Source organism: Dendrobates tinctorius, unplaced genomic scaffold, assembly GCF_039654945.1.
Source record: "Dendrobates tinctorius isolate UK_male_01 unplaced genomic scaffold, ASM3965494v1 ptg000029l, whole genome shotgun sequence".
In the NCBI taxonomy this organism is placed as follows: domain Eukaryota; kingdom Metazoa; phylum Chordata; class Amphibia; order Anura; family Dendrobatidae; genus Dendrobates; species Dendrobates tinctorius.
The window spans coordinates 61,152,738-61,171,824 of NW_027361697.1; the positions used below are offsets into that span (position 1 = coordinate 61,152,738).

The 19,087-nt window shown below is 47.1% G+C and overlaps 1 protein-coding gene across 3 annotated transcripts in view; it reads right to left on the bottom strand.

The window, feature by feature from the left end:
• Positions 1–5,131: 5,131 nt before the first annotated feature.
• The window catches only part of KIF14 (kinesin family member 14), a 116,807-nt gene continuing 102,851 nt past the window's right edge, over positions 5,132–19,087 (bottom strand). For all 3 annotated transcript variants that reach the window (XM_073571751.1, XM_073571749.1, XM_073571750.1), the window contains exons 29-30: positions 17,177–17,300; positions 5,132–7,132 (exon numbers count right to left, since the gene is read on the bottom strand). In XM_073571751.1, coding sequence (XP_073427852.1) covers positions 6,885–7,132; positions 17,177–17,300 — 372 coding nt within the window. In that variant the 3' untranslated portion in view covers positions 5,132–6,884. The remainder of the gene's footprint in view (positions 7,133–17,176; positions 17,301–19,087) is intronic.

Below are 19,087 nucleotides of genomic sequence, written 5' to 3' on the forward strand. Positions count from 1 at the left end.
AAGGGCAAGGCAACGAACTAGAAGTGTTCTTCTCGAATTGCAAAACACAGGAACTGCTGGATGATAGGGACTCTCCCTTTTACATGGAGGTGACACCGATCGGAGGAATTCCATTCGGACTGGCCGTACTTTGACAAACTGATTTAACAGCTTGAGGTCCAGTATGGACCGCATTGTTCCTTCCTTCTTTGGAACCACAAAGAAAGGTTTGAATAAAAAACCGCTGAACCATTCGTCCTGAGGGACCGGAAGGATGACTCCGTCCCTTTGCGGTGCATGAACGGCCCGAAGGAAGGCTGTGACTGAATGACAGCAGACGGCCGCCTACTTTGTCGGTGTCTGCCGGATACCACAACAAGTCATTGAGTAGACGATCTATGGGATCTGCTTCTTAGATCCAGATGCTGTGGGCCTGGGTTTCCAAGAGCGATTAGGTCTGTGAGAGACCTGGGAACCTCTGTCTCCACACGGAGACTGACCTGATCTGGAAGACAAGGTTGTGGAGGACCAGCTGGAGCTGTTGCGAAAAAGGTCAAAAAACGAGTCGGCTGTTGATTCCGAAAACGGCCGGGCAGCCCCTTGTTGGGGAAGAACCTACTCTTCCCCCTGGAAGACTGGAAGAGTCAGAAATGAGCTGGTCTAGTTTCTTGTCCAAACAGGCGACCAGTTTGATATGGCAGAGAAGTCTCTGGAGGTGGAATCTGCCCACCAGTCGTGTAGCCATAGGGCTCTTCTGATGGAGACTGCATTAGCGGTTGCCTTAGCAGCGCAATTATCGGCATCTAAAGAGGCGTCTACTGCAAAATCCCCTGCGTGAATTATCTGTTTGGCAACACTGGTTGTCTCCGAAGGAGGATTGCTACCTTGGAAGGCAGTAATTAAGACTTCTGCCCAAGTGGTCATTGCCTTAGCGCCGTGAAAGATGGGAAAAAAGCCGCTCCTGAAGCTCCAAAAACTGAACTGGTGAGGTAGCCAATTTGACAAACGGAGAGGTTTCTGACTGAAGAGCTCTCAGAAATGGATCAAAGCATTTTATGAGCAAGGCACAATACAGGAGGATCCACCGAGGGGGACTGTAACCAATCCTTCATTAGATCTGGAGTAAAGGGGTATTTAGCCTCGATAGGCTTTTGCCCTGTGAACCACTTATGTCGTCGGTTCCTACGTTTCTAGACAATGTCCTTCAACTCCGGATGGCTGGCAAATACCCTGCGTACACGTTTAGTCTTCTTAAAGGAGATAATGTGTTCCGGAGCGGGAATATTCTCCTCGCCCAAGTCAGAAACTTGTTGACTGACTGTCAGAGAATCAAGCGATTCATGGACATATGGGGAATTCTGAGGGACTGACATGTCAGACTCGAATTCAGAGACATGTTCTCTGTGAACATTAGGAGAGGGAGAGACAGAACTCGCCGATGTTGAATCACAAGCGTGACTAGGGGACGCGTCATGGGTCCGCTTTCTAGAGACCTGAGGATCCCTTGAAAGAGCACGGCCCCTGCTGGCGGTTGGTTCCCGGACGTCGCCAAAGTCCTCGGGCGGTAAAGACGCATTCTGACTTAAAGAGGATTCTCGGAGGAGTCTATAGCCTTGGTCAGTGACTCCACAGACCGTGGCAAGGACGCAGCCCACTCAGGGGAACTAAACGCTGGGAGCACCTTGCAGCGGATGGCATTTTATCACAAGCTGTGCCGCATTCCGTGCATAGCGGATTAGTCTGGGTACTGGGCAAGGCAGTCTTGCAATAGGTATCAGCGGTAAAGAACGCAGTGCGCTTCTTATTAGCCCCCTTTTTTGCTTCCTTAGACTGAGACATAGTGCCCGTGAAAGGGTTGCAAGCAGAGCCTGGGCTGCAGCTGCAGGGAATGTGCAGCGAAGGGGTTAAACTTTTCTCTGAGCAGATGCAGCTTACCCGTGGTCCTGACGCTGTGTCCCTAGGAGGAATATCGGTGGCCCTGTAGCGTCACCCAGGTGTTGTCCATCCATGCGCAAACCCCCCCCCGCAGCAGTCACAGAGCCCGAGGAGCAGAGAAGGGGTTAAGGACATGGCCCCTGAGACTGGCAGGACGCCTCTCGTACAGAGCGAGAGGCGCCAAAGACGTGGGCGGCGCTATGTAAATTGCTGTCTAGTAGGCCGAAAAGCCGGGGACCAAATTTTTGAGCCTACCCGCGGCGAGCGCCGGGTGAAGGGGGGAGCAGGGGGCCGCGACGGGGCGCCGGTATGCCGCCGCTGAGACTCGGTCAGCGCCTCTCCCAGGGACCAGGACCCGACCCCATACCTCCAATCCGGTGCTCGCTCCGTCTGCGCTGTCTAGGAGTCTGCAGGTTTCATCCCATCTCAGATCCTGAGGTAAAAAAGCTCCTGGGAGATGTAGCAGAGCCGAAGAGGTTGTTACAAGGGTATTGCTCAATCAGTCCTCCCTATGGGCAGGGGGACGGAGAGCTATGGGGCTGATTCAGGGCATCCGAAAGCGCTGGTCAAATCTTCTCTGTGTGTTCCGTGCGCTCGCCCTCGTATCCGTGAGGGGTACCGGGACCGTAAACGAACCATCGCCAGTAGAATCAGACCCAGTCGTTGCAGGAAAGTGTACGGGGAGGTACACTCCGCATGCTTGCCTGCTGTTGGTTCGGGGGAGAGCGGGCCGTAGAAAGGAACCGTCGCCCCCTTCACTCCGTTAATTAAAAAATAAAAATTTACAGAAAATTCAAAAATGAAATAAAAACGGTGGGGTCTGAAGCCAGACCCAAGTGCCTCCTACAGACACTAAGCATGAACTGGAGAAATCTCATCCAGCGAGAGGGTGTATACTGCAGGGGAGGAGTTAACTTTTTTCTGTTTACTTAGTGTCCTCCTAGTGGCAAGCAGCATAACACCCACTGTCTGTGTCCCCCAATGAGGCGTAGGAGAAACAGAAAATTGCAAGGTCATGAAGGGGGTTAAAGGGAAACAGTCAGCAGTTTTTTGTTATATAATCTAAGGACAGCATGAGGTCGGGGGCTAAAACACTGAACTCAACGATGTGTCACATGTCCCGCTATCTGGTGTTTAACATTGCTGTGACGAACCTTGTAGTGTGAGCCCTGGTTTTGACTCCACCCTCTTCTGTGATAAGCAGCTCACTGTCTATAGAGAGCCTGGTGTGGGCGCAGTCAGCATTTTGCATTGCTAAATCTAAAAACTCTTATTGTGCCAGAACAGTAATTTAAGTGATACATCGTTGGATTGAGGGTCTCGTTGCCTATATCGTGCTGCTGTCAGATGACGTAGCAAAATGCTGCTGACAGGTTCCCTTTAATTTAGCTCTCCACCTCAAGGTTGTATATGCACATCCAATTCTGCTCTTCTGTGAGGGGCTACTCACTAAAAGTCACTATCTGGAGACTTACTCTTCATAGCTGTTTGAAAGGCCTGATGTTAACACACCAAGCTGGCAGACTGCGGTGAGCCACAAGTTGGGGACCTCTAGTCTAAGGTGAGGAAGTTGAGATTGATCGCTTTAAATTGAGTGGGAAGTATTAAGGAAAAGCAAAAGTGACAAAATATATGTTTTAAAACCATGTTTATCAAATTTTAAAAGGGAATCAGTCACCGGGTTATCACCATGTAATCTGAGAGCAGCATGATGTAGAGGCAGAGAGCCTCATTCAAGAGAGGTCACTTACTAGGTTGCTTGCTGTAGTTTTGACAAAATTACTGTTTTATCAGCAGGAGATTATGACTAGTAAACCTGTTGCCATGTAGTCCTCCATATTCATGAGCTCTGTATAACCCTGCCTTCACCACTGATTGGCATCTTTCTGCCATTACAGTGTACACAGAAAGCAGCCAATCAGTGGTGTAGGCGGGGTTATACAGAGCTCAGCGTTCAGAGAACTAATAGATCTACAGCAAGAAAAACAGTAAATTTATCAGCAAGCAGCTCAGTAAGTGACACATCACTGGAGTCAGGATCTCTGCCCTTACATTGTGCTGCTCTCAGATGAGAATGACAAACCCAGCTGCATAATATATGCTAGGGAATAGAGCACCAATGGTGGCCACCCTATATATGCCTACACCAACACCAAGAAACATAGGAAATCAAGAGAAAAAGGAGTACCAGGTAGGATGATTAAGTAAAAACCACTATAAATTTTATTAGGTATTAAAAGACAATAAAAAACACAGTTCATAGCAGTAAGGTTACTTTCACATTTCCGGTTTTAAGCATCAGGCGCGATGCGGCGAAATCTGTAAAAACCGGATCCGGCGCCTGTTGCCACCGGATCTGGCTTTTTTCCCCATAGAGTTTCATTGTCGCCGCATTGCGCCTGAAGGCTATACGGCTCGTCCGGCTTTTGCCGGATACGGCAAAAAATGCCTGTCCAGCGTCTGCAAAAAACGTTCCCTGCAACGTTTTTTGACAGCGCCGGACCGCTTTTTTGCAGAGCGCATGCCCGAAGACTCGCTCTCCCTCTCCTGCACCGTCTCCGGCCTAAAGAGATGATCCGGCGGGCTGCGGCTTCTACCGGTTCCGGTTTGACAACTTTTCGCTGCAGCCCGCCAGATTTAAGAAACTGAAATGTGAAAGTAGCCTAACACATACTCCAGGAATGTACAGACAGGAAAGAGTCACCCTTTTAGCAGCAAAAAATTTCAGGCATTAGTATAGAGCCATGGTTTGTCATAGGCCACACAGAAAGCCATCCCAACCAGGTGAAAAAAATGAACAAATCGCGCAAAGTAACAAGGATCGAGGGAGAAGCTTACCAGGGTCTATAAAGTGGCAAAGTGGTGACCCCCAAGACGGATGTCCACCCGACGCGCGTTTCACTGGCACAAATGCCGTTTTCTCCCCTAATGCCTGATATTTTTTACTGCTAAAAGGGTGAATCTTTCCTGTCTGTACATTCCTTGAATTTGTGTTACTGTTATGAACTGTGTTTTTTATTGTCTTTTGATACCTAATAAAATTTATATTGGTTTTTACTTAATCATCACTGTGTACTCCTTTTTCTCTTGATTTCCTCCTCCTCTCAGATGAGATAGCAAAAACTTGGTGACAGATTTCCTTTAAGAGAAAATATCTTTAATAGAATTCAATTCAACTTTAATAAACTATAGCAAAAAATACACAGAGAACCACAGATGAGCGACTTAAGTTTATTCCCGATATGTATTAGCATACTATAAATAGCAGACAATTCCGGTCATTACATAATTCGCACACTACACCGTAGCTTTAATGCCTAGTACATAGTTTACTTTACATTAAGATCAATTTCACACAGATGTGAAAACACTAATAGTTTTACTGGTGATTGCCCATAAGTGGATTATGGGCCTGTATTTGTGTCCGTCTCTCCATATTATGGCTACAACTCCCTGCTTCACTGTAAGTCTGAACTGGAGTAACAGCTTTATAGATCCTTTTGTACAAGTCTGTGCAGGGATTTTCTGTAAGGTTTCAACCTCTTTACCTCTATCGGATGCAGGATAATATGAGCTCCACTACTGGTTAAGAAATTTATTCTGATAATTGTCCTATGGACTTTAAAAAGCCTGGTTTAAAAAAAAAAGTCATATAAAGTGCATTGCAGCCAACAGTGACTGCGGCAAAGCACGCAAGGAAACAGGATAAACTATCCGAAATCTGGTTAATTATGATATTTATCCATCACCAGATATCAGCATTTACACTATTAAATACAATTTTCAGGCCTGATGAAGCTGGTGTACATTACTTTGAAAATCCTTGTGGGAATGGCTGCATAATCCTTTTTGAAATCTTTTCCACCTGATATTAATTTAGGAATCCGGCTCTTTACCTTTAGAGGCTCTTACTGGGCTTTAATATTAGACTTGACAACTTTTAATGATTACACAACCACTGCACTATGGACCTTGGCGGTAAGTACACTAGCCTCATCAGGTCTAAAGGAGCTATTGAAAAAGGCTGTGAAATTTAGAATAAGAGCCACCATAAAAAGCTGGTTAACGCATTTGGTTACCTTTTTTTTTATTACTTTTTTCTAGACAAGATAATTTTACAGAAAATTAAAAAAAAATAGCCAAAAGGTAAAAATATATATATATAAACAAGCATACAAACATACATACATTGTGCATACAGTGCAAATTTGTTTTAAACAGTACTATTTTTCTAATTTTTTCCTCGCCATACTGTGACAATGTGACTTGATCAAAATCTGTGAGAGCTGCAATATCTGAAATTTAGACAACTTAAGGGTGCGTTTACATGGGCCGACCACCTGCTGCACATCTGCTGCATAGAAGTTGGTCGATGGTCCCTTTGGCTTGTTTAGAAAGGTCAACTGCGCTTCCATGTGCACAGAACGATCGTCAATGCGACTGTTCTGCACGCAGAGAACATCATGTTTTCGCCAGCACTATTGCATAGGGTAATGTGCTGCCGAGTACAATGACTTTTAATCAAGATTAAACATAATTTTGCCTAAGAACAAGTGTTTTGCCCATTCATCGGCTGCATATTTAGATATGGATGTTCCCAATGAAAGGCCAGTGTAAATGCATCCTAAGGCAAGGTTCAGATGGATGTATTTAATGGTGCACATACAGACAAATGTATGTTATACACGTCTGTGAGGCTGTAAGTTTGGGTCCGGAAATTGCAGTCTGTACACGGACCACAAAGTACGCCCGTGTGAACCTGGCCCTAGTTACCCTCCTTGTGTATTCAAAGCTCACGTTGCATTTTCCAATGTGAGTTACAAAACGTAGGTCATACTTTGATTGTCCGCAATGATCAAGGTGACCACTTTTCCTCTGATACACTTTTGCCAACTGTGTAACTCCATCCATTTGTAAGCACTGCGCGGTCACACAGCGGCATCCATCCTCTTACACGTAGAAGATAGACATTACACCCACTGGATGGTGCTGGGTGAGAACACACTGTGACTTGAGGCCTCTGATGTCTGTATGCTGAGAGCTCTATGAGAAGGTCTGTCATTGTAGCGCCGGTGAATGGCACATGACAGAGCCTCCAACAAGGTCTGAAGCTCAGGAAGAACAATAATTTGTACTGGCAAGCTTTTATTCACTTGGTTTGATGAAGAATTAAGATTGTTCAGACAGGTAAGAACTTCTGAAGCATCTATGTCCGAACCTGGAAAAGAGAAATTCACAAAATTGAAAATACTACCATAAATCACAACCTTAAGTCACCATGTTCCACAATACTAACTACATACATTGTTAACTAGATCTGTTAGACCTTATGAGACTGCTGTATTAACACTGAAATTCCATGTCAGTATGGCAGTATAATCCTGATATTAAGATGTGTCCATCTTTATGCTGATGACACACAACTATATACGTCTTCCCCCGACCTTACCCCCGCTGTACTACAGAACGCCAGTGACTGTCCGCAGTCTCCAATATCATGTCCACTCTCTATCTGAAACGGAACCTCTCCAAAACTGAACTTCTTCTGCTCCCGCCTTCTACTAACCTCCCTAAATCTGACATTTCCCTCTCCGTGGGTGGTACCACAATAACACCCCGGCAGCAGGTGCGCTGTCTGGGTGTTATGTTTGACACCAATCTCTCCTTCACATCCCATATACAATCTCTTTCCTACTCTTGCCACTTACACCTAAAGAACATCTCTAGAATCCGCCCTTTTCTCACCATGGAAACACAAAAACCCTCACTGTAGCATTGATCCACTCCCGCCTGGACTACAACGCTCTATTAATTGGCCTCCCCGTCACTCGACTAACCCCTCTGCAGTCCATACTTAATGCAGCAGCCAGGGTCGTCCATCTGGCTAATCGGTATTCGGACGTGTCCGCTCTTCGTCAGCCATTACACTGGCTGCCCATTCATTATAGGATCTAATTCAAAGTACTTGTTCTCACCCACAAAGCTTTCCACAGTGTGGCACCCCCCTACATCTCCTCCCTCATTTCTGTCTATCGGCCTAGCCGATCGCTGCGCTCTGCAAACGGCTTTCGAATAACCTCTGCACTAATCAGTACCTCCCACTACCGACTCCAAGACTTCTCTCGTGCTGCTCCTATCCTCTGGAATGCTCTACCCCAAGAAATTAGGACTAACCACAATTTGTATATAGTTTTAGGCTCTCCCTCAAAACACATTTGTTCAGAGCGGCCTATCACGTTCACTAATCAAAGTCATTCTCTGTGTAAGTGTGCGTGTGTAGCCCATTCACTATCTCCATCCATCCTTCACTCCCTCAAGATGGCTGGACCTTCATTGTAAATACACAATTGTAAATACACACCTGTACTTTGTATTTCCCTCACCTCATTGTAGATTGTAAGCTCTCACGAGCAGGGTCGTCTTATTTTGTCTTAGGCTGGTTTCACACTTGCACTTTTTTGCGCTGTTTTTTCCCCAATCTTTAACATGGGTGCGCATACACATGCGTTTGTACGCGTTTGTATGCGCATGCGTTTTTTTGGAGTGTGCGCCCGGGGGCACAAAATGCATCCTGTTGCATTTTTTGTGCGACCGACTTGCCCCCAAAAAACGCATGTGCACGCAATGCGTTTTTTTACAGCTACACACCCATTATAGTCTATGGGTGCGCATTGTAATGCGCATGTATGCGCAAAAAACGCATGCAGTTTTTAAAAACGCACCAAAACCCGCAAAAAAACACACAAACGCATGATGCGTTTTTTCATGCGTTTGTGTGCGCAAAAAACGCACAGCAAAAAAACGCAAGTGTGAAAGTAGCCTGATTTTGCTTTAATTATTGTATCGTTAACGTTGTTACTTATGACTTGTGTTTTGAAACTGTTAACTGTAAAGCGCTGCGGAATATGTTGGCGCTATATAAAATAAAGATTATTATTATTATAAAATAGCTCATGAGTCCAATTTTATGAGTCTCTGCTCACCTTTCCTGACTGCCAGCTTGCACTGAGCAGTGCGAGATCTCAGCAGAGAAGAGGGACACTGAGGCACAGTCAAACAGGTTAGGTGAGCAAAAATGGAGTTAATCTTTCATATAGGACCCTAAAGCCATACGGACATGGATTTTCAAAGTAAATACAACATCCTTATCAGGTCTAAGAGATTCATTTTTGTAATATATGCAGTATATATTGTAAAAGTGGTGACATATCTGTTTCAAAGAGTAAATATCACCTGTGTGGGGCTGCTCTTTTTATTAAAAGGAAACACTGGCAGCCGCTGACCTGAGACCTGTTAGTTACTAAATAACGTTAATTTTATTAAAAAAAATGCAGATATTGAGTTAACAAATAATCTGAGAACAAAGAACGTACTGGAAAAAGTCCAGAGAACATTGAAAAATAAATACAACTTACCAGTAAGCCCTTGAATATCAACTATAATAGACACAGACCATATCTGTCACCTCTCCACATGGACTACTAGGACATCCATAGATTACGAGAACCGGGAGCCCAAAGTACCTTGTGTGAATGTAGTCGTAGTCCATGTGTGACCGGTTCTCCATTCACTTCTGTCTGTGGAATCAGCAGTGCCCATGTGGCACCACCGCTCACAGACATTTCATGGAGCGGGTACACTACCCATCCACTCACACGGAAACTTTGGGGCCCCATTCATGATATCCATTTGGGATCTCAATGGCCAGATCCTCAGAGATCACACAATCATTTATCCTATGGTTGCTTATGGTACAAGCCTTTTAATCTATTTCCTTTGACTATGGTTACTAGTTTAAAATCTTGCAAAAATAATCACAAATTGACATTTATTTCTAATATTTGTGCAAAAGCACAGTTAAAGGAACACTCTGGCTTTTTTTTTTTTTAATTTGCCCCCTCTGTTACTAGTCAGCAATGGGTGTACCGAGATAATTAACACACCTATTGGTCGCCACGTCTGCTGCTTGCAGCACTGCTCTGACCGCTCTCCCGTATCGTGTGACCACAGATCATACTCATCAGCTGACACGGAAGACCGCTCCTCTTAATGTAAGTCTATAACAGCCTCATTCTCAGTCTCCTAGACCTACACTGAGAAAGTAACAAGGGTCCCAAACAGAAGTCGCCAAGTGAACCAGCAGGTCACAACTGCAATCAGGAGACGCCACTGGTGCGGTGTTGGAAATGGCAGAAGATAGTGGCCAGTAAGTATTTTAAAACATGGATTTTTGTGATAAACTCACCGTTAAATCCTTTTCTCCGAGACACTCATTGGGGGACACAGGTACTGTGGGTGTATGCTACTGCCGCCTGGAGGCTGACACCAAGTGAAAAAAAGAGGTTAGCTCCTCCTCCGCCGTATACACCCTCGCCCCGATTGCGGGCGGAATCAGTTTCGTGCAAAAGCAGTAGGAGATCAAACAAAAATCAGACATCAACCTTAATGCAGGTAACATCTCAAGAAAAAAACACCCTAATATCATTCAAAAAAGCATATTAATTAAACAAAACAGAAGCCAATTTGGCTATCAGGGTGGGTGCTGTGTCCCCCAATGAGCGTCTTGGTGAAGAGGAATTTTCGGTGAGTTTATCACAAAAAAACATGTTTCTCCTTCACCTCATTGGGGGACACAGGTACTATGGGACGTCCTAAAGCAGTCCCTGGGTGGGAAGTTGCCTCACCAATCCAAGCTACATGCAACACCTGTCTAAAGGTGCGCTACCGCTGCTTGGAGAATCCTTCTACCCAGACTCGCATCTGCCGAAGCCTGAGTATGGATATTGTAGTGCTTTGCGAATGTGTGCAAGCTGGACCAGGTTGCAGCCTTGCAAACCTGTTCCGCCGATGCCTGGTGCCGAAGAGCCCAAGAGGCACCCACTGCCCGAGTATAGTGCGCTCTGATCCCTGCTGGAACTGGTGTGCCTCTGATGCGGTAAGACTCCTGAATAGTCAAACGAATCCATCTGGCTATGGTCGATTTTGAGGCACTTAGTCCCTTCCTGCACTCCTCGGAAAGCACGAACAGCGTGTGTCCGTCTGACGAAAGGGTGCCGTCCGCGACACATACCTCCTGAGAGCTCTCACCAACGTATGAAGAGCCTTTTCCACACGGTGTATCAGTGCTGGACAAAAAGAGGGCAAGACAATATCCTCATTAATGTGAAACGAGAAAATGACCTTCGGCAGAAAAGGAGGGGCTGGTCTGAGAACCACCTTATCTTTGTAAAAAATAAAAAGAGGGGGAGCGCACTAAGGCGGTAAATGAGGGACACCAGCGTGTTTAACAAAGGTAATCCACTCACCTGATGTGGTTGTGAAGGGTCACAACCACCTAAGGAAGCTTTGGCCGCTGCAGATCCCGGGATGCAGATAAAACAATAGAAAAGAGAAAAGCCGGGGTTTGTCCGTGCTAGACCACAAGGAACCAACCGAAGATGCAAGCAAACCTTTATTCACATTCAAGCCAACGCGTTTCATGGCCTCCTGATGAAGTGGCCAGGAGGCCATGAAACGCGTTGGCTTGAATGTGAAAAAAGGTTTGCTTGCATCTTCGGTTGGTTCCTTGTGGTCTAGTGCGGACAAACCCCGGCTTTTCTCTTCTCTATTGTTTTACCTTATCTTTGTGGAAGACTAGAAACAGAGCTCGGCAGTACAGAGCTGCCAGCTCTGAGACCCGCTTGATTGACGTTATCGCCACAAGAAATACTACCTTCCAAGAAAGATAGGCTAAAGAGACCTCCTGTAATGGTTCAAATGGAGCCTCCTGTAGAACACTTAGGACCAGGTTAAGGTCCCAAGCGTCCAGGGGCGCCCTATAAGGAGGTACCAAGTGGGAGATTCCCTGAATGAAAGTCTTTACCTGCAGATTGGTAGCAATCCTGCGCTGGAACAGAACGGATAAGGCCGATATTTGTCTCCTGAGGGAACTTGGGGCCAAGCCTGAGTCTAGGCCAGACTGGAGAAACGCCAAGATGTTGGGAACAGAAAATCTTAGTGGAGAACAACCATGGTTCCGACACCATGTGAAGAAAACCTTCCAGGTGTGGTGATAAATACGTGCTGAGGCCGTCTTCCGGGCGCTAACCATTGTAGCAACCACATTGCTGCCGAATCCAGGATTCAACGGCCAAGCCGTCAAACACAGGGCCCCTGAATTCAGGTGGTAGATCGGGCCCTGGGACAGTAGGCTTGGGCGCTCTGGCAGGCGCCAAGGAACATCGGCGAGTAGCTGTACTAGGTCTGCGTACCATGCCCAAAGAGGCCAATCTGGGGCCAGCAGAATCACTGGTACCCCTTCTGCCTTGATCTTCTTGATGACCCTCGGAAGTAGTGGCAAGGGGAAAATAGGTATGGGAGGCGAAACTGGTTCCATGGCAGAACCAACGCATCCACGGCAATTGCCTGCAGGTCCCGGGATCGAGCGACAAATGCTGGTACCTTGGCGTTCATTCTGGAGGCCATCAGGTCCACATCCCGCGTCCCCCATCGTTGGCAAATCTGCCAGAAAATCTCGGGGTGTAGTGACCATTCCCCGGGTGCGAGACACTGCCGGCTGAGGAAGTCTGCCACCCAGTTCTCTACGCCCCGGATGTGGACTGCCGATATCACCGAGTGGTTTCTCTCGGCCCAATGAAGCACATGCCCCACCTCGCGCATGGCTGCCCTGCTGCGGGTGCCCCCCTGATGATTTTTGTAAGCCACAGCCGTGGCATTGTCTGACTGAATCCGAACAGGCCGGCCTGCTAGAAGGTGATGAAACTGTCACAGAGCTAGCTGGATTGCCCGTATTTCCAACAAGTTGATTGGGAGGCGTGCCTCCTGCGGCGACCACCGTCCCTGGGTCGTGTGGTGGCGAAAAACCGCTCCCCAGCAGAGGAAGCTGGCGTCGGTTGTCACCACCAACCAATGGTCTGGGGGAAAGGGCTTGCCCTGGAGAAGTGAGGCACTGGCTGTCCACCACCCGAGTGCCTGTGTGACCCGCGTGGACAACCGGCACCGGCGATCGAGAGAGAATGGGTTTTTGTCCCAGGCTGATAAGAGGGCATGCTGCAGGGGGCGAAGATGGAGCTGGGCAAATGGAATTGCCTCCATTGCTGCCACCATCTTTCCTAGGATCCTCATGCAGAAGCAGATGGTATGAGGAACCAGTTGGCGCTGTTTCCGGACTCGCTGCCGGAGAGCTAAGACCTTGTCCTGAGGGAGAATTACCAACCCTCGGGAAGTGTCGAAGATCATTCCTAAGAAGGAAATCCTCCGAGCTGGAAGAGGGGATTACTTTTTCAGATTGACCAACCATCCTAAGCGGGAAAGAGTATCTAGCGTGATGCTGACACTCTTCTCGCATGCCTGAAATGAGGGCCCCTTGACCAAGAGGTGGTCTAAATAAGGAAAGACAACTATGCCCCGGGAGTGCAGGGTGGCCATGACGACTGCCATGACCTTTGTGAATACCCTGGGGGCGGTGGCCAACCCGAAGGGCAGTGCTTCGAACTGAAAATGTAGGCCGTTGATGGTGAAGCGCTGAAACCTTTGGTGCGGGGGAAAAATGACGATGTGTAAGTAGGCATCTTGGATGTCGATAGAGGCCAAGTATTCTCCCCGCCCCATGGCAGATATGACTGAACGGAGAGACTCCATCCGGAAATGTCTGATCCTGATAAACTTGTTCAGGAGCTTTAGGTCCATAATGGGCCTGACGGCCCCATCTTTTTTGGGCACCGTGAACAGGTTGGAGTAGAACTCCTGATATTTTTAGCTCTCCGGTACGGGGACAATGACTCCGTTGTGCTGGCGTAATTTTATGGCCTTGAGTAAAGCCCTTGCTCGGGCGATTACTTTGGGAGGACGGGAAAGAAAAAACCGTCTTGGGGGTATTTGATGAATTCTATTTTGCACCCCGAGGACACCAGCTCTGTTACCCATGTGTCGTGTGAGACGGAGAGCCAGGCGTGGCGAAACCAAAGCAGGCGGCCGCCTACCTTGCCGAAGTCGCCTCGAAATTGCCTCAAGTCATTTGGCTGAAGATCTCTGGGATCTAGGTCCTCTTGATCTGGGCTGGTGGGTACGCATTCTCCCCAATGGGTTGGTTCTATATGAGACCTGCCGATCCCTGTCCTGGCTGGGACGACCTGAAGCGGCGGGACTGGTCACTGCAGCCCACCCGGGGTTGTGAAAGGACTGAAACCGTGTCTGAGGTTGGTGGTGAAACGGCTGTTTAACCCTTTGCTGAGGGAGGAAACTGCTCTTTCCACCTGTGGAATCACAGATGAGCTGATCAAACTTCTCCCCGAACAGACGAAAGCTCTGATAAGGCAAGGAAGTCAGGGATTTCTTGGAAGTTGTGTCTGCCCGCCATGTCCTCAACCATAAAGCCCTCCTAATGGAGATCGCATTTGCCGCAGCGAGTGCCAGGCAGTTGGCCGCATCCAAAGATGCATTATTTAGGTAGTCCCCGGCCAAAGTGATTTGATTTGTGATCTCTGATACCTCTGCTGGTAGATCCATACCCTGCAGGACTCTGTTCAATGATTCTGACCAAGCCATCATGGCCTTTGCTACCCAGGTTGCCGCAAATGAGGGGGAGAGTGCGGAACCTGATGCCTCAAATACTGAGCGAGCTAGGCTCTCTATGAGATGGTCAGTGGGATCCTTGATAGAGGACCCACTAGATATGGATAACAGGGTCCTAGAGGCCAAGCGTGACACGGGTGGATCTATCGTTGGGGACTCTGCCCATTTCTTACGGAGATCTGGGGCGAACGGATACCTCACCTCGAGCGCCTTTTGCCCTGAGAAACGCTTGTCGGGCCGTTCCCTGTGTTGTTGTACTATGCCTTCAAGCTCTGGGTGAGAGCTAAACACTCTATGCAGCCGCTTTGCTCGCTTAAATGAGACCTTGTGACCTGAGGCCAAGGTGGAATCATCTTCGATCTCAAGGGTCTCGTTGACGGTCTCAAGGAGACTGTCAATTGTTTCCCGGTATTCTGGAGTACCTGAATCAAGCGGTTCATCAGAGTCGTAATCTGAGCTCCCGTTAACGACCCTTGATGAAGATGAGCAAGAGGTCAAGCTTATGGATGCCGAAGCACCAGATAGACCGGGAGACGCTGTGTGGGTTTGTTTCCCCCGCGTCTGCCTAGAGTGAGAGCGGCCCCTGCCGGCCGGAGGCTCCTGTGAGGTGGAGGACCCATCTAACACAGGCAAGCCGCTATCCCTGCCCCTATCTGGGGCTCGAAGGGACTCGATTGCTCTCGTAAGGGATGCCATGGACTGCAAAAGAGACAGAGCCCATTCCGAGGGGCTCGGTACACTGGCCTCAGTCGCAGGGGAGGGCTCCTGGGCACGTTCGGAATCGCAGGTTTCACAAATCTGCTTGGTTTGCGCATGTGGGAAGGCGGACTGACAGGAGGTGCATGCAACATATAAGAACGCTTGTGCCTTAGCTTTTCTGGACATGATGGCTGCTAAGTGATATGCCAAGGGCCAAAAGCTGCTTAGCCTCTGGAAAACACAGAGGGTGGCCTTTCTCCAGGGGTAGCACTTACCCCAGTCCTGTGTCCTCCGTCCTGGATCCTGTCAGACGTCCAGCCAGCCGACCAGCTGTTCCTTTTTTTTTCTTTCTTTTTTTTTATATAAATACAGCGCGCTTCGGCGTGTGGGCGGGCCTCCGGACGAAGAGGCGGCCCCAGGACGTCATGGGGCGGAACTTCCGTCCGCGGCCTAGTCCCTGGCAGAAGCCGGGGACTAAATTTCTGACGTCCGCCCGAGGCCCCGGGGGCGGGTCCGCCGGAAGCGGCCGTGTCACAGGGGGCGGGAGTTCCGCCCGCGGCCTAGCTCTGGCAAAAGCCGGGGACTAAATTTCCGGCGTGCGCCCGGACTCGGGCGGGAATGCCGGACACCGGGCCTGGACAGAGAAAGCATGCGCCGCCAGCTGCCACGCTATGTGGCACAACCCAGGAAGCCCAGGGATGCCCGAAAACGGCGCCACCTGGAGTGCCGACCATGGGGGTCTACAGGAGCCCTCCCAGCCCACCTCCTTCCATGCCTCACCCCTAGACGTCCATCTTGATCCTCAAGTTGGGGGGGGGAGGGGGGCTGAAAAAAAGCTTAAGGACGGTGCAGGCACCCTAACTCCATCTTCCCTATAGGGGATGAGAAGAGGGACCGTCCACCACCTTCCATCACCGCTGTCTGGCATTGGTGATGCAGTGGGGGCCGCACGGGCTGTTCGCAGACCTCTGTACAGCCTAGGGTTTCACTACCTTAGGGTGGTCAGGGCTCAGTCCGTCATCATGTCCCACGTAGCGGGAAAGGATACGTGGAGGTGACACTCGCACGTGCTCGCCCGTTGATTTGGGGAAATCGGACCCTTTCAATAGGATCCGCTGCCCCTGTCTTATCTTCATGGAAAAAATGACAGAGTCTGGAAAAAAAGACCAGACGTGTGCCTCCAATGGACACTAAGCAAAAACTGATTCCACCTGCAATCGGGGCGAGGGTGTATACGGCGGAGGAGGAGCCAACCTCTTTTTTTCACTTAGTGTCAGGCGGCAGTAGCATACACCCACAGTACCTGTGTCCCCCAGTGAGGCGAAGGAGAAATATTTACTGCATGCACACTACTGACTGGTAACAGATGAGGCAATAATAAAAAAAAAACAACAGAGTGTTCCTTTAAAGAGAATCTGTTGACAGGTTGCTGCAATCTTTTTTGAGAGCGGCATAATGTAGAGACAGAGACCCTGATTCCAGCGATGTATCACTTACTGGGCTGCTTGCGGCAGTTTCGATAAAATCCCTGCTTTCTCTGCTGAAGATCTAGCAGTTCTCTAATGCTGAGCTCTGATTGGCATGGTTCTGCTTATGCACAGCGTACACAGTGGCGGGGTTGAACAGAGCTCATGAATATAGAGGACTACCTGGCAAAAGGTTCCTAGTCTTCTAGTGATAATCTCCTGCTGATAAAACAGGGATTCATCAAGGCTACAGCCAGCAGCCCAGTAAGTGACAGGTCACTGGAATCAGAGGCTCCTCTCTACATCACGCCGCTCCCAGATTAGGCGTTGAAAACCAGAGGACAGATTCCTTTTAAATAGACTCACAGTTCACAATGGAAACAGGCATATATTTGGCCATATAATATTAAGAATAGGTAATAACCTCTGTCCATTAATATCGATAAGTGCAGTTGGTGAAATTACCAGTAAAATAAACACTCAAAAACAGAATAAAGCAGCAGTGAAGAAGCACAGTATTTTACCTCTTAATATAGAAACCACATTCTGTCGCAGTAAGTCCATACTATGATTGATATGCTGCAGCCCTGTACATAGGGGGCTGCGAACACTAAAGGACATGTCTTTCATCAGCAGGTCCACGTTTAGCTGGAGAAATTTAGGAAGAAGTTTTAAAAAAAAAATCTAGAAATCCTATTGTATTAAATTAGAAATAAAAAAAAAAAGATCGCATCATCTGCCATATATAAAATATATGAAATATTAGCCACCTCCCTAATGGCAATAACTTATAAGAATACACAATTACTAATGTTTATATCTTTACATTATCCATAAAAAAATATTCAGTTCCATCGCAAATTAGGTTTATTAGCAAAATGTATCAACTTTCTGCTGTTTGCAATGAACCTATGAAACAAGAACAATTCAAATAACTGAAAACAACTAATATAACAAATGAGGTCTCCAAAATCACCACAAAATTGCCTCTTCAGAGAGAAGATAGTGCCACCTGATGGAAGTAGCAATCCTACAAGTCAATACCAACCCTTTATTGAGCCGTGCCATATAACACCGTGTCTGCAAATTAAGATTATGGTTTGGCTTTTATCTTAAATCATGTGACAAGGCTCATTAACCCCTTAATGACCGCCAATACGTCTTTTTACTGACCTGAGATATAAGAAAATAGCATCCCCATACAGGTGACAATCCAGCAGCTATCAACTGTACATTATAGCTGACAACTTGCTGCATCACAAACAATCAGTGTTGGCACCGTCTATATCTGTTTAACCCCTTAGTTGCTCCTGGCAAAAGTGACTACATCTAATGAATGGTTAATAGATCGTGGGGGCTTCTGCTTTAATCTAATTAAAACAGTAGAGAAGAGAAAAGCCGGGGTTCGTCCATGCTGTTTTCTCTTCTCTATTGTTTTATCTGCATCCCGGGATCTGCAGTGGCCAAAACTTCCTTAGGTGGTTGTGACCCTTCACAACCACATCAGGTGAGTGGATTACCATTGTTAAACACGCTGGTGTCCCTCATTTACCGCCTTAGTGCGCTCCCCCTCTCTTTATTTTTTGCAGCTTTAATCTAATTGACACACTGAAATCATGATTGTGTGGTCCTGATGTTTTCCATAGCAGTTCATGGCCAAATAGTGGCCTTAGAGTCTCCCGGCTCTAGCAGTCGGTTCAGAAGTCAGCGACATTTAGCTGGTAAACAAACACTTTTTTATTCCTGCTATACCACTTTGCATTAATTCCTGAAAATCACCTGAAGGGTTAATAAATTATTTGACAGAAGTTTTCAATATGTCAGGGGGTGCTGTTTATAAAACATTTGGGGTCTTCCAATATATACGACCCCCAAAGTCACTTCAAACCTGGATAGGTCCCTCAAAAAAATAAATTTTGTAAATTTCCTTGAAAAAATGAAAAATTGCTGCTACATTTTTAAACCTCCTAAAAAGGCTGACAAAATAAAATAGCGTTTTAAAAATGGTGCTGATGTAAAGCAGACATGTGGGAAATGTTATTTATTAATGTTTTTGTGTGGTATGACTTATCTGGATTAACCCCTTAACGACCATGCCATTTTGTAGGTTAAAGACCAGGCCATAATTTTGAAATCGGACCACTGTCACTTTATGTGGTTATAACTCTGGAACGCTTCAACGGATCCTGCTGATTCTGACATTGTTTTTTCGTGACATATTGTACTTCATGTTAGTGGTAAAATTTCTTCGATATGACTTGCGTTTAATTATGAAAAAAATGGAAATATGGCGAAAAATTTTTAAATTTTGCAATTTTCAAACTTTTAATTTTTATGCCCTTAAATCAGAGAGTTATGTCACAAAAAATAGTTAATAAATAACATTTCCCACATGTCTACTTTACATCAGCACAATTTTGGAACCAAATTTTTTT